At 40.6% G+C, this 16,418-nt stretch overlaps 1 protein-coding gene across 1 annotated transcript; it reads left to right on the top strand.

Annotated features, from left to right (window-relative positions):
• The first annotated feature begins 1,839 nt into the window (after positions 1 to 1,839).
• b3gnt4 (UDP-GlcNAc:betaGal beta-1,3-N-acetylglucosaminyltransferase 4) lies at positions 1,840 to 8,356 on the top strand. The gene is made up of 2 exons (XM_004910515.4): positions 1,840 to 2,146; positions 6,905 to 8,356. Exon 2 carries the CDS (start codon positions 6,934 to 6,936, stop codon positions 8,023 to 8,025), a length of 1,092 nt encoding a protein of 363 aa, XP_004910572.1. The 5' UTR covers positions 1,840 to 2,146; positions 6,905 to 6,933; the 3' UTR covers positions 8,026 to 8,356.
• The last annotated feature ends 8,062 nt before the right edge of the window (positions 8,357 to 16,418 follow it).

The raw sequence follows: 16,418 nt of genomic DNA, 5'->3' as shown, positions 1-16,418 counted from the left end.
ACCCTGAGGGTTTAGACTGGGCCAGCATAACACGGGGAAAAAACCTGGAGGGCTCCACTGACCAAGAACCAATCCCCACCTGTCACTCTTCTGTTGCTGCAGCACTCCCCATTGCTTTAAACAAAGCAATGGGGAGTGCTGCATGGGGTGGGGAGGGGGGCTGGTAGTGGGTAAGCAGGCAGTGGGGGCTCCTGGGGGGGGTGAGGGCCCCTGGGGTAGTAGCCTTGGTCGGCCTTGCACACCCCAGTCCACTTCTGCTTGACCCCCTCTTCATCCCCCCTCTGAACCATCTACAGCAGTGCTGTCCAACTTCTGTTGTACCGAGGGCCGGAATTTTTCCGACCTACGTGGTGGAGGGCCGATAATGGAAGCCAGTTTTGACCACTCCCCTTTTTGAAACCGCACCCACTTGAAACCACACCCATGTTATCACATGACCATACCCATATTAATGGTTGTAGTACAGAAAAAACCTGCCATACTCTGCCTGCCCTACCCTGCCTGTGTGTGTGCCATACTCTGCTTGCCCTACCCTGCTTTTGTGTGTGCCATACTCTGCCTTCCCTACCCTGCCTGTGTGTGCCATACTCTGCTTGCCCTATGCTGCCTGTGTGTATGGCACACACAGGCAGCCTACAGTGACACAATGCTGGCACTGCTCCTACAGTCTGCACAATAACTATATATTAAAAAAACTTTTTAATTGCAGTACCACCTCAGTATATGTTCTTTTTGTAGTATGCAGGGATTATTTGTGGGTTTCTACTGCTCCTGAGGTGTGAACAGGGGAACAATGGGGGTGATTACAGCCTGAGCCTGAGGTGTGAACACTGCAGGGGGTGAACAATGCAGAGATTAAAAGGTGTGAACAACACAGGGGATTACATATTTAAACAATACAGCCTGATTACAGCCTGAATCTGAGGTGAGAACCATGCAGGGGGGCAGTTAATCACAGTACTGATACTATTTAAATCTTACACAAGAGTAAGCCATTAAAGCAGCCAGACAGGTGGGGGGCCACACAGAGGGGGGTCGCGGGCCGCCAGTTGGACAGCACTGATCTACAGTGTTGCCACCAAGTCGGTATTTGGCAAATCAACTAGGGCCGGTGTCTGTATTACAAATTTACTGGCAACCCTTCCTATAGATCCCTTCCTTTCCTGACCATCTCCACAGTGATCACTCCCCTTTTAAGTAGATGTCTGCCTCTGCTCTGCCCAACTTGGCCATTTCCCTACCACAAATTACATCACTGCCTGTCCCCCATGCCAAAGGCCTGTGATAAAGCATAAGAAAGGTGGCACCCCTTACCGTCCAGGGCTCACAAGCAAGTGGATGGGCAGCAATGTTTGAAGTGCCATGAAGCAGGGAAGGTCTACTGCTTAAAATGGATATCAGGTCTGTGCCACTGTAAGACAATGCTCTGTTATATATATAGCTGATCAAGGAGGGTAGCAGTACAATCAACAACACCCTTTTTTGTTTGATGAAACAGTAGTTGTTGTTGTTTTTTTTGTTTTTGTTTTTCATTTGATGCTGTTGTTTATCTATTCCCAAAGTTTGTAAAAAGGTAATGAAAAGTAAATGTAATAAAAAAAATGATAGGAGAGGAAGCCCCAAAGTCCAGCAAAAGCACTTACAATTGAGTGCAGGCCAGACAGCAAGGGTTTGAAAGCAGTAGCGGTATTCCTGTAGTATTAGTAGGTTGATTATAGAGCGGCACTGAGCTGTGGGAGATTCACAGAGCGCAACAGACAGGTAGCACATTGAGCATCCGTCCCTGCCGTCCAAGAGCTTAAACTGATTGGTTCCTGCAGCGGTGGGCGGGTCCCTTACCGCACTGAACTGACCGCTACTGAGAGGGGCCGGGCACTGACAGTAGAACTGTTTAGGCGCCTTCCCCCATCCCATCACCATTTGTGCATCGCTCCGGACTACACTCTTCCAAACAAACTGGAAATTTTGGCGCTAATTAGTAAATGATGGAAATCTAACCACGGACTACTATTCGCTACTATTCGCTCCCCCCACCCCGCAATTGCGGCGTCGGCTTCTTATGCAGAAAATCCTCTAATTGCTGCGATGTGTGCATCTGTGCTGTGGTACCAGAAGGAGGCAATGAGGAAAAGCCTTTAGAAAGCAGGTTTGTGCACTTTTGAACTATTGAAATGTAACAAATTTAATATTGAATGGCAGTATTTACTTCTGCTATGGAGACTCACTTAATTATAGGGATTAGCAAAAAAGATCCTTTGTGGGCACGTTATTTACACTTTGTGCACTAAATAGTATTGAATTATGTACATGAGCAGTATTTAGTTGTGACATTACACTTGTTGTTGCATTATCATTATATTAGTCATTGAATGACTTTCCTGTTGAATGAAGTAATCCAGAATATTAAGGATAACATTTTCAAAGGCTTTCATATAAAGGTATAGGATCCATTATCCAGAAATCCATTATCCAGAAAGCCTCGAATTACAGGAAGACCATCTCACACAGACCCATTATAATCAAATTATTCCATTTTTTTTTTTTTTTAAATGGTCTCCTTTTTCTCTGTAATAATAAAACAGTACTTTGTACTCAAATCCAACAAGATCTAATTAATCCTTACTGGAGGCAAAAGAGTCCTATTGGTTTTATTTAATATTTAAATTATTTTTTTTTTTAGTAAACTTAAATATGGGAAAACCCCAGGTTCTAAGCATTCCAGATAATAGGTCCCCTACCTGTACATCAGTGTGTGACATTGCCCTAAACAGTAGTTCAACAGAACCACAAGAATTTTTTTGTTTCCTATTGTTGGATAATAATTTCATGATTTTGTGAGTCCCCAATCAGCATACTTTAGGAAAAACAGTATTGCAGGGATAATGGAGACCTAAAGAACATGGGTCTCAACAAATTATTAAAGAATACTGTCATGGGATAATCATGTTTTTTGTTTTTTTCAAAATGCATCACTTAATAGAGATTCTCCAGCAAAATCCTGCATTGAAATCCATTTTTCAAAAACAAAAAAAATGTTGAAACTTCACATAGGACTAGCCATCTTCTTCATTTCCCAGGGTGCCACAGCCATGTGACCTGTGCTCTGATAAACTTCAGTCACACTGTATTGCTGCGCTGCAAGTTGGAGTGATATCAGCCCCCTCCCTTTCCTTCCAAGATAGCAGCTCCCAGTAGATATCAGAATAGCACTCAATAGTAAGAAATCCAAGTCCGGCTTAGGACTCCTCCAGTTACATGGGAGTAGGAGAAACAATAGGTTATCTGAAAGCAGTTCTAATGTGTAGCGCTGGCTCCTTCTGAAAGCTCAGACTCAGGCACAAAGCACAGAGATGGCTGTCTACACACCAATATTACAACTAAAAAAAAAAAAATGGTGGTTCAAGAATAACATTCTAAATGGTTGAGTGAATTATTTGCTATGTAAGAAGTGTAATTTAGAAATAAAATGTACACCATAAAAATCATGACAATTGGTAAACATACTTAGTTTTATAAATATTATAAATGATAGAGGAAGGAAAGTCAGTTGTTTAATACTAAAAGTATCACATATTTATTGCTTCTAATCTAATAAAGGGGTCCCCCTGACAACATGTGATTGGGTTTTCTTACATTCAGCAAATAAATGTACTAGGACTGTGTTTGGGTAACCAAAACATCTTTTTGCCTCTGTCTTCTTTGTACTGTAGGGGATTTAAGCTTGGAGAGGTAGCACCAATACCATTAAGGGCTCTGGCACACGGGGAGATTCGCGCGGCGACTAATCTCCCCGAGTTGCCGCCAGTTACCATCCCACCGGCGACAATGTAAGTCGCCGGTGGGATGGCACACACGGCGGCGCGATTTCGGGAAATCGCCGAAAAAAAGCCTTGCGCGGCAACTTTGGCCCAAAATCGCGCCGCCACGTGTGCCATCCCACCGGCCCTAAATAGGAACAGTGAGTGTATTATATGGTCATAAAAACACTTAGAGGGCAAGGCTCTGTGCCTCTAGCTCTGGACAGTTCTGCAAAAAATGCAAAGTATAAAATGATGGTAGGTCAAAGTCAGCTCCAGTTGCCTCATTAGCAGTTTAGTCATGATCTTACTGGTACAGCTGTGATGCATTTTATAAGCCTGATACTGAGGGTTAAACATTTACTTTTTGGACTGCCACCCACCCTCTGTGTATACAGTCTACCAGAACTTATCCCTATTCATGGAAGTGCAAACATTTGTACAGTAACCTTATTAACTGAATAAGCCAGCCTGCTTGCTAGCTAACCTGGTACTGGAGGTTGTTGCTGTTTTTGATTGGTTACGCAGCACCAGCTAGTGTGATTGGATTAATATGCGTTCACAGTACAACCCTCAGTTGGGTTTCCTGTGATTTGTAGCAGCTTCTATTAAATTGCATCTGACAGTCTTAACTGGTTGTTTATGGTCAGAAACATGTGCTGGTTGAATTTGAAAAGCTAATTTTGATGTCCTTTGATTTCCCTTTTCTCTGTAATAATAAAACAGTAGCTTATACTTGATCCCAACTAAGCTATAATTTAATCCTTATTGGATGCAAAACAATCCTATTGCATACCCCCCAACATTTTGAAAATGGAAAGAGGGACAAAAAGAAATGTTTTGACCAGCCCATTTTTGTGACCACACCCCCTAAATACCACTCCCATTTTATTAAATTTGGCAGGTTATTTAAAGTTTGAAACACATTTCTGGGAGTTTTGGGGTCTTTTTTTATGTGTTATTACAGTTTATTAGTTACAATTGTATCTAAGTGCAGGTGTGGCTTGTTAACTTTCTGGGCTCTCTGCCAAAAGCTACTTTTACATACTTTTGTATTTTTTTAAGCATTCAGTGCAGGAGGAAAATGAGGGACTCTTCAGTAAGAATCCGGGACTGCAGGCTGAACTGTTAAAATCAGGACTGTCCCGTGAAAATCGAGAAAGTTGGGAGCTATGCTATTGTTTTTTTTTTTTAATGTTTAACTGACTTTTTAGTAGACATAAGGTATGGAGATCCAAAGTACAGAATGACACCTTATCTGGAAAACCCGAGGTCCCCAGGTCTGCATATTCACTTTAATAGGTTATAGGCCTTTATTACTCTTTAATAAATATCATTATTACAAATATAGGAAAAGAACAATGCTCAATTAATGCTTTTTTTTTTAATTGCTTTAAAATTTGCCTCCAGACTTAAGTGAACTTCCTCAAACAGATCATGGATTTGTTTGGAAGAGAGTGGTTATTCTTCAGTGTATATAGCACAAAGCTCTATTGAAAAGAGAACTAAAATCAATGGCTATAAATGCTGCATGCCAATTTATGGGGCCTACCGACAGGTCTGGCAGACTGTTATCTCGCTAAAATTGGTAACCTATTAATTGGGCAGACTTTAAAAATCCCATCGGACAAGGACTGTATCTGAAAGGACATGTAAACCCTACATTTTCCTACCCTGTTTTAAGGTTGGGCACATCTCCCCCACCCAAACTGCATCATATATACTGCATATGTTCTCTCTGTTCCCCAGCACCATCACATTTTTTGAAAACAAATAGCAGCTTTCACCCTGCGTCATTGTCCCTCTTACCCATAAATATGTTTCTCCAGCAAAGTGCACAGCTAGAGCAGAGTTCCTATGAAAACCAGTAGTGCCATCTCTTCATTGGCTGTTAGACTGGAGGGTGTGTTTAATGACGAGTTGAGAAGAACTGAGCATGCTCAGAAGCCAACAGTCAGAGTAAATTCTTTTGAGAGGGGGGCCAAGTGGGTCAGATGAGAAGATAGATTCTCAAGTGATTAACTAGATGTTGAAGCCTTACTATTAACCTTTTAACACCCAGAGTGGCAGGTATTTAAATATTTTAAAGAGGCTGTTCACTGGTTCAATTTTTTGTGGGGGGTTTACATGTCCTTAAAAGGAGAAGGAAAGTCATTTTTGCATTTTACTGCCAATAGATTCGCCACATTAGTGCCACCTAGAACAATATATTTATTCTGCAGAAAGCATTACCATACCTGAGTAAAGAACACTAAAAGCTTGCAGTCGTTATAGCTCACATTACATGTTCCTAAGGGAGGGGGGAGTGAGTTTTATGAATTCTTATGGGAGGGGGGAGCAGAAGAGAGGAGAGAGCTGTGCAGACTCTGGCCCCAGGAATGAAGGATTTTTCTGAGCGAAGAAGTTGGATACCCTAAGAACATGTTTACAAAAAAGGAATTATGTGTTTCTTTTGATAGAGGACTCAGTGCAATGTTTCTGTGAGTGCTTATGGCTGTATTTACATAGACCTTTCTGATAAAGCTTACTTAGTTTTTACCTTTTCTTCTCCAGACTGTAATTCTGTAAGATGGGAAATGGGTACTACAGTGCAAACTGCTCAGTGCTGGCAGCTCTAGTGAAATGTTATATATATGGATTGGACTTTCCTAGTGTATAATAGTTGATACATTTTGGAGGATACACTGTAGTAGTTTGGAATCTGTATTTATGCCCATTACACATGCAATCAAAGGGGCCACTGTGAGATTACTAGTCCATGGCAAATAACTGTTTCTGTCCTTTACTAGAAGAAGTCGTGTAGTACTACATTATACATTCCAGAGTTAATTTTAATGCTGTTTTACCCTGTACTTATAGTCATTGGGTGGGTCAAGGAAAAGCAGGCCTAGCGCAGCATGTCTTTGAGATTCCCGGCTGTTTTTATTGTTACAAAAGTGATATGCCCTCATATGCTTTGATTTACTACCAGTGACTACCAAACTGGATGGACTCCAGCTCAGTGACAGAAGCGTTGTTAAGTGATATGTGTCATATGCTAAATACCTTCATTCTATTTCTTTTTGTTACAGTGTGCCCTGGAATAATGTTTTATTTTACCGTTACAGAATCATCAAACAGATTGAAATCATTTGAGATGTTTCCACGGTTAAAAACTCTTATGCTCTATGTCCTTTCCTTGTTATTGTTTGGACTTCTTATGTACTTGCACAAAGAGACCAAGTCAACCATAAATTCTGTGACACCTATGAAGGAGGATACCCCAGAGGAACAACCCCCTTTCTGGGATGCCACTCCATTAACATTCCCCAGGTGTCACTCAAAGCCATTAAACCTCAGCACTTTAGTACCTCTTCCTGAGCCTCACCGCTTGTTCCTAATGTATAAGCATTGCAGGAACTTTTCAACTCTGCTGAAGCCAAGTAAATGTGAGAAAGACACTTTTTTATTACTGGCCATCAAGTCTTTACCTATCAACATAGAGAGGCGCATTGCAATTAGGAATACGTGGGGGAAGCAGCAGGACATTCAGAGCAAGAAGATTAAGCTGCTTTTCCTGCTTGGCAAGACAGATTCTACTTTACCAGCTAAATCACTCCGTCAGCTGTTGTCTTATGAAAGTATAGAATTTAAAGACCTAATCCAGTGGGATTTTGTGGACAACTTTTTCAACCTTACACTAAAGGAAATTCATTTACTAAGGTGGTTGAACAAGGAATGCTCGCATGCCAAGTTCGTGCTGAAGGGGGATGATGATGTTTTTATTAACACGTTCAACATAGTTGAGTTTCTCGATGGTCTGAACCCAGATAAAGACCTCTTTGTTGGCGATGTGATTACTAATGCTGTTCCCATCAGGAACACAAAAGTAAAATATTTCATCCCTCATTCTATGTATAGTGCACCTCACTATCCTTTGTATGCTGGGGGAGGTGGCTATGTCATGTCAAGAAAGACGACCAAAGGCTTGCTCAGTTCTGCCGAAACCACTGACCTTTTCCCCATTGATGATGTGTTTGTGGGGATGTGCCTCGAAAAAATCAATGTAAAACCACAATTTCATGCAGGTTTCAAAACCTTTGGAATCCAGAGACCAGGGAATCCTTTTGATCCATGTTTATACAAAGGTCTGATGGTTGTTCACAAACTAAACCCTACGGACATGTGGATCATGTGGTCCTTGGTGAAAGATGAAGAACTGCGTTGTGCATCTAAAAGCTTCTTGTGAAAAATTATTTACGTCATTAAGATTTGTGCTTAAACAGGAACAATGCAGCCCATAGTAAAATTCTTATAAAAGCTAAAATACCAATATGTACTTTTTTATATTTTTGGCTATAATCTGGCAGAAAGGCAATATTAGGCACAAACACACTTATTCTGGAGTGGGCTCTGTGGTATTGTGACTTTGAGCACAATCTTGTTGGCAGGTGGTATCTACCTTGGTAAAATGTTTCCACAATATAGGAAGTTATGGATAATTCTCATACATTCCAAAGAAAGTATGCACACATTGTATTTCTGTTGAGCATAAAACTCACTTTGGTGCTCTTCTCTAACTACTGTGTCCATAAAATCCCTTGCAGTGGTCCTCCTTAGATATAAAGGGAAAGTAGGAAAGAGGAGGCGTTTCCATGCAGAAGCAGGGATGCGACTGGGTATATTGTTTGCACAGTGCCTCTGTAGTACAGGTATGGGATCCCTTATCCGGAAACCCATTATCCAGAAAGCTCCGAATTACAGAAAGCCTGTCTCCCATAGACTCCATTTTAATCAAATAATTCAGAATTTTAAAACTCATTTCCTTTTTCTCTGTAGTAATAAAACAGTACCTTGTAATTGATCCCAACTAAGATATAAATAATCCTTATTGGAGGCAAAACAATCCTATTGGGTTTAATTAATGGTTTATTGATTTTTTTTTTAGTAGACTTAAGGTATAGAGATCCAAATTACAGAAAGATCCCTTATCTGGAATACCCTTGGTCCTGAGCATTCTGGATAATGGGTCCTATACCTGTACAAGGAACCAATTACCTAGGATCTGTTATCAAAAACAGATTAGTGTGTGTGTGTGTGCGTGTCTGTACAAGGCATGGCTTTACATCTTTAACCACATTGCACCATTCTCTGAAAGCTGAACAATGAATTTCAGCAGAATGAAGAGGAATGGTTGCTTCTGCTACCTCTTAATTCTAAAAGGGAGAGACTAGACCATAAGAGATTGTGGAATATTCTTAAAATACGATTTTTACAGGTTTTTTTTTTTTTACACAATATGGACAAATATAAATATGGAGAGGGTCAGGAAATGGTAGATTTTTGTACAGGCAATTCTCATATTTTACAGTTTAGTGTATTTGTTTAACATCACTGTATTAAAAATAATGCAGTGGAGCTTTAAGTGTTACTCCATCTCCAAGATTTTCTGTTATGGCTGATACTGAAGGTAAACTCCAATACCATTGCTGCTGATGTTGTGTTGCACTTGGAGTTGACCAGTTATCTACTTGTCCTCACTGTTAACAAGAGTATGAGCTGCTTTTCCAATTTCTTACAGTGTGTTCTGCTTTACTGACTCCCTCTTAAATACAAGCTGGTCCTGCAAGTTTGTTGTTTGATCAAAAGTCCCAAAAGTTGTTTGACCCTCATTGGGCACCATTTTCTCTGAGGAACATATTAACATATATGTGAAGACTGAAGAAATAAACACAGCCAATGAATCAAATAACTACTGTTCAACTTAATGAGGACCCACACCCAAAAATAATATATATATCATTTTTTTTACAATAAAAGAAAATATAATTCTAATTAGCTTTCTGAAATACATTAAAGCAGAACTAAACCCTAAAAGCAAAGATGGGTAATAATGCTGTATATTATTTACTGCACCGCCCTAAAGTTTTAGCATCTCTATGATAGTAATGATCCAGGCATTAATGTTGTTCACAGGAGCTCCCCATCTTGGATTTTATTAGAAGTGTCTGCAACACAACAGCTGCTCAGAGCACATTGAGCATGTGCAAAGAAGCTAAACTTAGGGGTAGTCACAAATTATCAAGCAGAAAATGAGGTTGGCCTGTCATATAAATTTATGCTAAAGCGCTGACTATTAATGTTTGATGAAAATTACACTGCTGTCTGAACTGCTGTATAACAAGAATCTGAATTATTATTGTATAGTGACATTTATATTCTATATATATATATATATATATATAATATATATATGCAGTATATTGTGAGTCGGCCCCTAAGCTCAGTAAGTGACAGCAGCACAGAGCATGTGTAGTGAATGAGCAGAAGAGAAGATGGGGAGCGACTGGGGCATCTATGGAGGCTCAGATCTTTGGTCGCCTTGGGCTGGTAAAGAAGCCCAAAATATAACGTGCAGCATTTCTACCCTACCTTCTAGCTTCAGGATGAAGACACACATGACGATTAGTTGCAGTGACTTTTTTAAAGAGTCGTGGTGACTAATGGGTGCGCTACAAACAGCGCTCGTTTAGTTGTGGTGACTTGTATGTATATATATATATATATATATCTTTATCAATAAATCATTGCAATTAGTCGCCACTAATAGGAAGAGACATATTAGTATACAGGATTAAGATCAGTCTTCCAGATCTCTTTTGAGGATAACTGTGTCTGCACACGCAGCAATGTGCCTTGCCATCAACAAGGAACACTGACAAAAAGTAATTTAAAAATCTGTGTAGGGTTACCACCCAGTAGGAATTCTGACATGCCATGGATGTAACATTGTGCGTTTGCCATGAAGAATACCATGTACATAAATAGGACCTATTCTCTAAAACCAAGTGGCAGGGGCCTGTCAAACTACCTTTTCTTTGCCATTACCTGTGCTAATAAATTGCAGTCCCTTCTGACTTGTATACATGTTTCATTGGCAAATAAATATTTTTATACTTGGATTGTATTTAAACACCTAAGCATCTTCTTTTATGCAGTCTATGTTCAATGTTTTGTTTCGGTATAGCACTCTCTTGAAATCAGCAAGGATACTTATACTGCTTTTGATAAGCTCAGAGAACTGAATTTACATTATTTGTTATGGCTGAAACAGAGATATAAAGGTTTGTCCACTCTACTAAAGCTGGCCATACACGCACCGATACTATCGTACGAAACCTCGTTTCGTACGATATTCGGTGCATGTATGGCAAGTCGGCAAGTCGACCGATATCGCAGGAAGCTGCTGATATCTGTTGACTCGCCGATCGGGCCAGTTAAAAGATTTTGATCGGGCGCCATAGAAGGCGCCTGACCAAAATCTGCCTTCAGCGCTGAATCGGCAGAAGGAGGTAGAAATCCTATTGTTTCTACCTCCTTATCTGCCGTTTCAGCCCTGAATGGTTTGTGGCTGATTGTACGATCTTTCATGCGACCGATCGCAAATCGCCACGTGTGTGGCCACCTTTACATTAAGAGCCAAATTGTCAGATATGCAGGTAAAGACAAAGGAATTCTTGCCCCATCTGACGATTTTCAGCATTAACGTTACAATGTTCCCAATCAAAATTTACAGCTGTGCCGATTGTCAAGGCGAAAGATATCCAAGGCTTTTACTGCTGCCAGTGCAACCAACTACACTTTAGAGTCATTCGCTAAACGACCGAAGGTTGATTGTATTCGTGCCCAGTTGTGTGACAGTAGGAGCCATATGCAGCACGCCAGGGATCCCCAACCTTTTATACTCATGAGCCACATTCAAATGGAAAAGGATTTGGAGAGCAACACATGCGTGAAAAAGGTTCTGGGGGTGCAAATAAAAGCTATAATTGCCTATTTGGTAGCCCCTATGTGGACTGGCAGCCTATAGAATGCTCTGTTTGGCAATTACACTGGGATTTATGCAACCAAAATTTGCCACCAAGCCAGGAATTCAAAAATAAGCACCTGATTTGAGGCCCCTGGCTCATCCAAGGGGTTGGTGAGCAACGCGTTGCTCATGAACTACTGGTTGGGGATCACTGCATTACGCGCTTCATTTTAACAATGTGTTTGGTACAGTTAAACAATTAGTAAATCAGGCCCTTGCTGAGCCTTTACTAAATCTTACATCTAGCAATTCTGTTCTGTGTTTCCCAAACAAAAGGGTATGGAAAGGAGGGGGGGCATTAAACCATCAATGGGGAAGAACAAACAGTCTGAGGAAAAAAGTCAAAAATAATTTAAGGAAGCAAAAAAATAAAAAAGCAGAATGCGGCAAGAGAGAAACTGTAACACTAAGAGAAAGGGCAGAAGCATAAAAGGAAGTTGAAGAAAAAGGAAATTGGCTCTGACAGACTAATATAAAAGAATTGCTAAAGTTGAGGAGGAGATTGTAAAATGGCCAGAAAAAGTTTGAAAAGTAATGGTAAATAGGTGTAAGAACATCACAAATTAACACTGGGGAAGAGGAAAGCACATGAAACAATGAGAAAATGAGCAGAAGATGAGAGGGAAGAAAAGAGCAGAGAGAACTAGAAAGGGAAGTTTGAGAACAAACTTCATGTTGGGTTGAAAAACATGAAGTTACTGAATGGGCTCCGCCCACTTTCTCTGACCTTGGGCCGTAGTTATATAGTAAAAACCACTGTGCAAAGTTGGGGACCCTGGTTTTAATAGTGTCTGAATGGCAGCAACTTAAATTTCCCCACTGAAAGTCAACGAGTGACATCTGATTGGCGGTTGGTGGCTTCGCCCACTTTTTCTAACCTGGAACTGCAGTTACCCAGTGACTAACTCTGCAAAGTTTAGGGACCCTAGGATTAATAGTTAAAGAACGGCAGCATTTTAAATTTAAACCAATAAAATTCAATGGATGAAATCTGATTGGCTGTCAGCGGCCCAACCCACTTTTCCTATTTTTGAACTGCAGTCTCCCAGTGACCAACTTTGCAAATTTTGGGGACTCAGGCATTCATTGTGAGGCTGACAGCATTTTACACTTCACCATTGAAAGTAAATAGATGAAATGTTATTGGCTGTTGGTGGCTCTGCCCACTTTTTAAAAAAATTTGAAGGGCAAATACCCAGTGACTAACTCTGGAAACTTTAAGAACCCTGGAATTAATATTTAAATAATGGAATCAGTTTAAATATAAACCAATGAAATCTAATTGGTGGAAATGGATTTCGGCTCCTCCCACTTGTTCTAGCCCTGAATATGTAGTCATCCAGTGACTGACTGTGCAAAGTTTGGGAACTTTGACATAAATAGTGTGAGAAAGGCAGCATTTTAAATAAAAAAAAAAAATCAATAGGTGAAGTCTGATTGGCTGTTGGTGGCTCCACCCAATTTTTAAAACCTAAAAAATGCAGTCCCCTAGTGACCCTGGTGTTAATACTGTAAGAATGGCAGCAGGTTGAATTTCCCCTTTGAAAATCAATAGTTAAAATCTAATTGGCTGTTGGTGGCTCCACCCACTTCTTTCTAACTCTGAACCGCAGTTACCAGGTGACTAGCTCTGCAAAGTTTGGAGACCTTAGTATTAATATTTAAAGAAAAAGAATGGCAGCAGTTTAAATTTAAACCTATGAAGTCTATAGGTGAAATCTGATTGGTTGTTGTTGGCCCCGCCCACTTTTGTAAACTTGGAACATAGTCACCCAGTGACAAACTGTGGACAAGTTTGGGGACCCTGACATTAAACATGTGAGAATGGCAGCAGTTAAAATTTCCCCACTGAAAACAATGAAAGAAATGTGATTGGCTTTAGGCGGCCCCGCCCACTTTTTCTAACCTTGAGTACAAAGTCACCCAGTGACTGACTGTGCAAAGTTTGGGAACCCTGGCATCAAACCAATAAAATTCAATAGGTGAAATCTGATTGGCTGTTGGTGGCCCCGCCCACTTTTTCAAAACTAAAACTGCAGTCCCCTAGTGACCAACTGTGAAAAGTTTGGGGACCCTGGTGTTAATACTGTGAGAATGGCAGCAGGTTGAATTTTCCCATTGAAAGTCAATAGCTAAACTCTGATTGGCTGTTGGTGGCTCCACCCACGTTTTCTTACCTTGAACCACAGTTACCTGGTGCCTAACCCTGCAAACTTTGGGGACCCCGGCGTTATTACTGTGAGAATGGCAGCAGGTTGGATTTCCACAAGTCCATAGGTAAAATCTGATTGGTTGTTCACAGCTCCGCCCACTTTTGGGCATTCAACAATCATCATATTTTCATTCAGGCTGACCCCATGACTGTGTGATTCAAGTTTGGGGGGTGTAGCCTCAAAGCTGTAAGATTGGCAGCAGTTTCAATTTTCCAATAAAAGTCAATGGGTAAAATTTGATTGACTGTTGTTGGCCCCTCCCACTGTGCAGTTTTTTTTTTAAAAACTTGAATGCGTAGTCACCCAGTGACTGACTGTGCAAAAGTCTGGGAACTCTGGCATCAAACCAATAAAAATCAATAGGTAAAATTTGATTGGCTGTTGGTGACTCCGCCCACTTTTCAAATCTAAAACTGCAGTCCTAGTGACCGAGTGTAAAAAGTTTGGGGACCCTGGTATTATTACTGTGAGAATGGCAGCAGGTTGAATTTCCGCCAAATCAATAGGTAAAATCCAGAAATCATCATATTTTCATTCAGGCTGACCCCATTACTGTGTGATTCAAGTTTGGGGAGTGTGGCCTCAAAGCTGTAAGTGTGGCAGCAGTTTCAATTTCCCCATTAAAGTCAATGGGTGAAATTTGATTGGCTGTTGCTGGCCCCTCCCACTTTGGGGTCATCCAACAAATGTTGCTGTTTCATTCGGGGTGACCCCATGACTATGTTATTCAAGTTTGGGGGGTGTAGCTTCAAAGCTGTAAGTGTGGCAGCAGTTTGAAAATCTTCCCTGTCAAAGTCAATAGGAAAATTGGGGGGTTCGGAGCGGCGCCACAAAAAGACGGGGGACGGATCGCTTAGAAAAGCACAAGCAAGCTGCTCCGCTATAGGGCGAAGATGTGTGGGGAGTTTGGGTGTTGTACCCCTAAAACTGTAGGAGGAAAAGCGTTTAGAAAATGGGGGGCGCTAAGAAGAAGAAGAAGAAGAAGCGGAAGAATAAGCCAAAGTTGAAGAACAGTCTGTGGGGTTTTCAACCCAACATAATAAAGGGAAGGGAACAGAGGCAGCTTGGGTTCCTGGCTGTGATACCTTATACAGCATTTCCCAAGTTACAGCCTGTTATCTTCTTATATGAAGAACAGCTTGTCATGCTGTTGGTTTGTTTCATTAACTGGGACCAGGAATTAGAATGTGACTTTAGTTTCATTTTCAGATTTTGCCCTGTTTAGGGGAGGAAACAACAGGCACACAGAGTGTTTAGCACAAGCCTTATTCATTGAACCAGTGTTGAAAAATAAGGGTATATTGTCCCTTTAAAGGCTGAATCCTGCAGTGTGTAAATGATGGCTCTCCAAGCCCTGCAGTCTGATTGCTCTCATATAAAGAGAGTAAAGCTAATCATACACTAATAGATCTGCTCATTGGGCAAGGTCACCAAACAAACAAACTCAGATTCTTTATACTGCAATAAAAAGTGCTTTGTAATCATATCAACCCACCCAGTTTGTACTAAGTCTGTGGCAAAACAGTCCGGCAGAGACGAGAATTTAACATTTTTGAGCTATTGGTTACTTTTTAGAAGGGGATTCATGCTTCTACTGGCAAATACTTTCATACAGCACTGTATCCAAATAAACATTTAAACACAGGTCAAGTAAATGAGCGGCAGATTTTTTTTTTTTTTTTAGTCCAACACAATAAAGAAAAGCATTCAGAGAAAGCGTTACATATCAGAACAGAATTATCAAATATTTTATTTGGATAATCAGCAAATCAGAATGTAGAAAATTGGAAATGCCAGCTAGGTATAAATGCAATGTGCTCATTCCTTAAAAACCTGAAACTTCAGTCAACGCCATAAATGTTAAACATGTACTTATGCAGCTGCACTTAAGGGAAACCTATACATTGCTCCTGCCAGAAAGTGGGCTTTATGGTATTGATTTAAATAAGATGCCGCCTATCCAAAGGCAACAAACCGCAGAAAAAGACTGGTTGTTAAAGAAATAACCAAGAGAAGACTGTTCCAACCCACCGAGTGAAATCCACTATATAGAAAGGACCATGTACAAGTGGTACTTTAAAAACTACCTGTTATTGCCATAGTAACTTGAAATCTGTGTTATTATCATTATAAGTGTTCAGCCTTACTGAATGCAGTTGTTTAGGACAATGACACATGGGTGATTTTGAGTTGAGTTTCTTTCAGTTCACAATGTTACAGACTCCCCAGGCAGTGAAACAATGTTCAAACTAATCCCTATTGCAGTTCCCTGAAAGCATACGTGTACTTTCACGCAGGGGAGCATTTCTGCGGGATAATTGCCTGGCAAGATAGGCAACAGGTTCTTTCAGGCTGCCCAATAAGCTACAAAATGGCTGGGTGACTGTCACCCTGTGTGCCGTTACCCTTATAGACGTGCCCTGCAAATGTATTTTTTTCACAAATTTTGACATACAAATTAGGTGTCAGTTTGAGGATATGTTATACAGCTAAAAAAAAAATGATGCATTCTACATACTGTACTGGGCTAAATAAAGAGATTAAAAGGTAAAGAGATTA

Source organism: Xenopus tropicalis, chromosome 1, assembly GCF_000004195.4.
Source record: "Xenopus tropicalis strain Nigerian chromosome 1, UCB_Xtro_10.0, whole genome shotgun sequence".
Classification (NCBI taxonomy): domain Eukaryota; kingdom Metazoa; phylum Chordata; class Amphibia; order Anura; family Pipidae; genus Xenopus; species Xenopus tropicalis.
This window is presented reverse-complemented; position numbering and strand designations above follow the sequence as displayed.

Bases quoted from the DNA above. Each gene is read 5' to 3' on its own strand.
- b3gnt4 (XM_004910515.4), top strand. From the start codon at position 6,934: ATGTTTCCACGGTTAAAAACTCTTATGCTCTATGTCCTTTCCTTGTTA.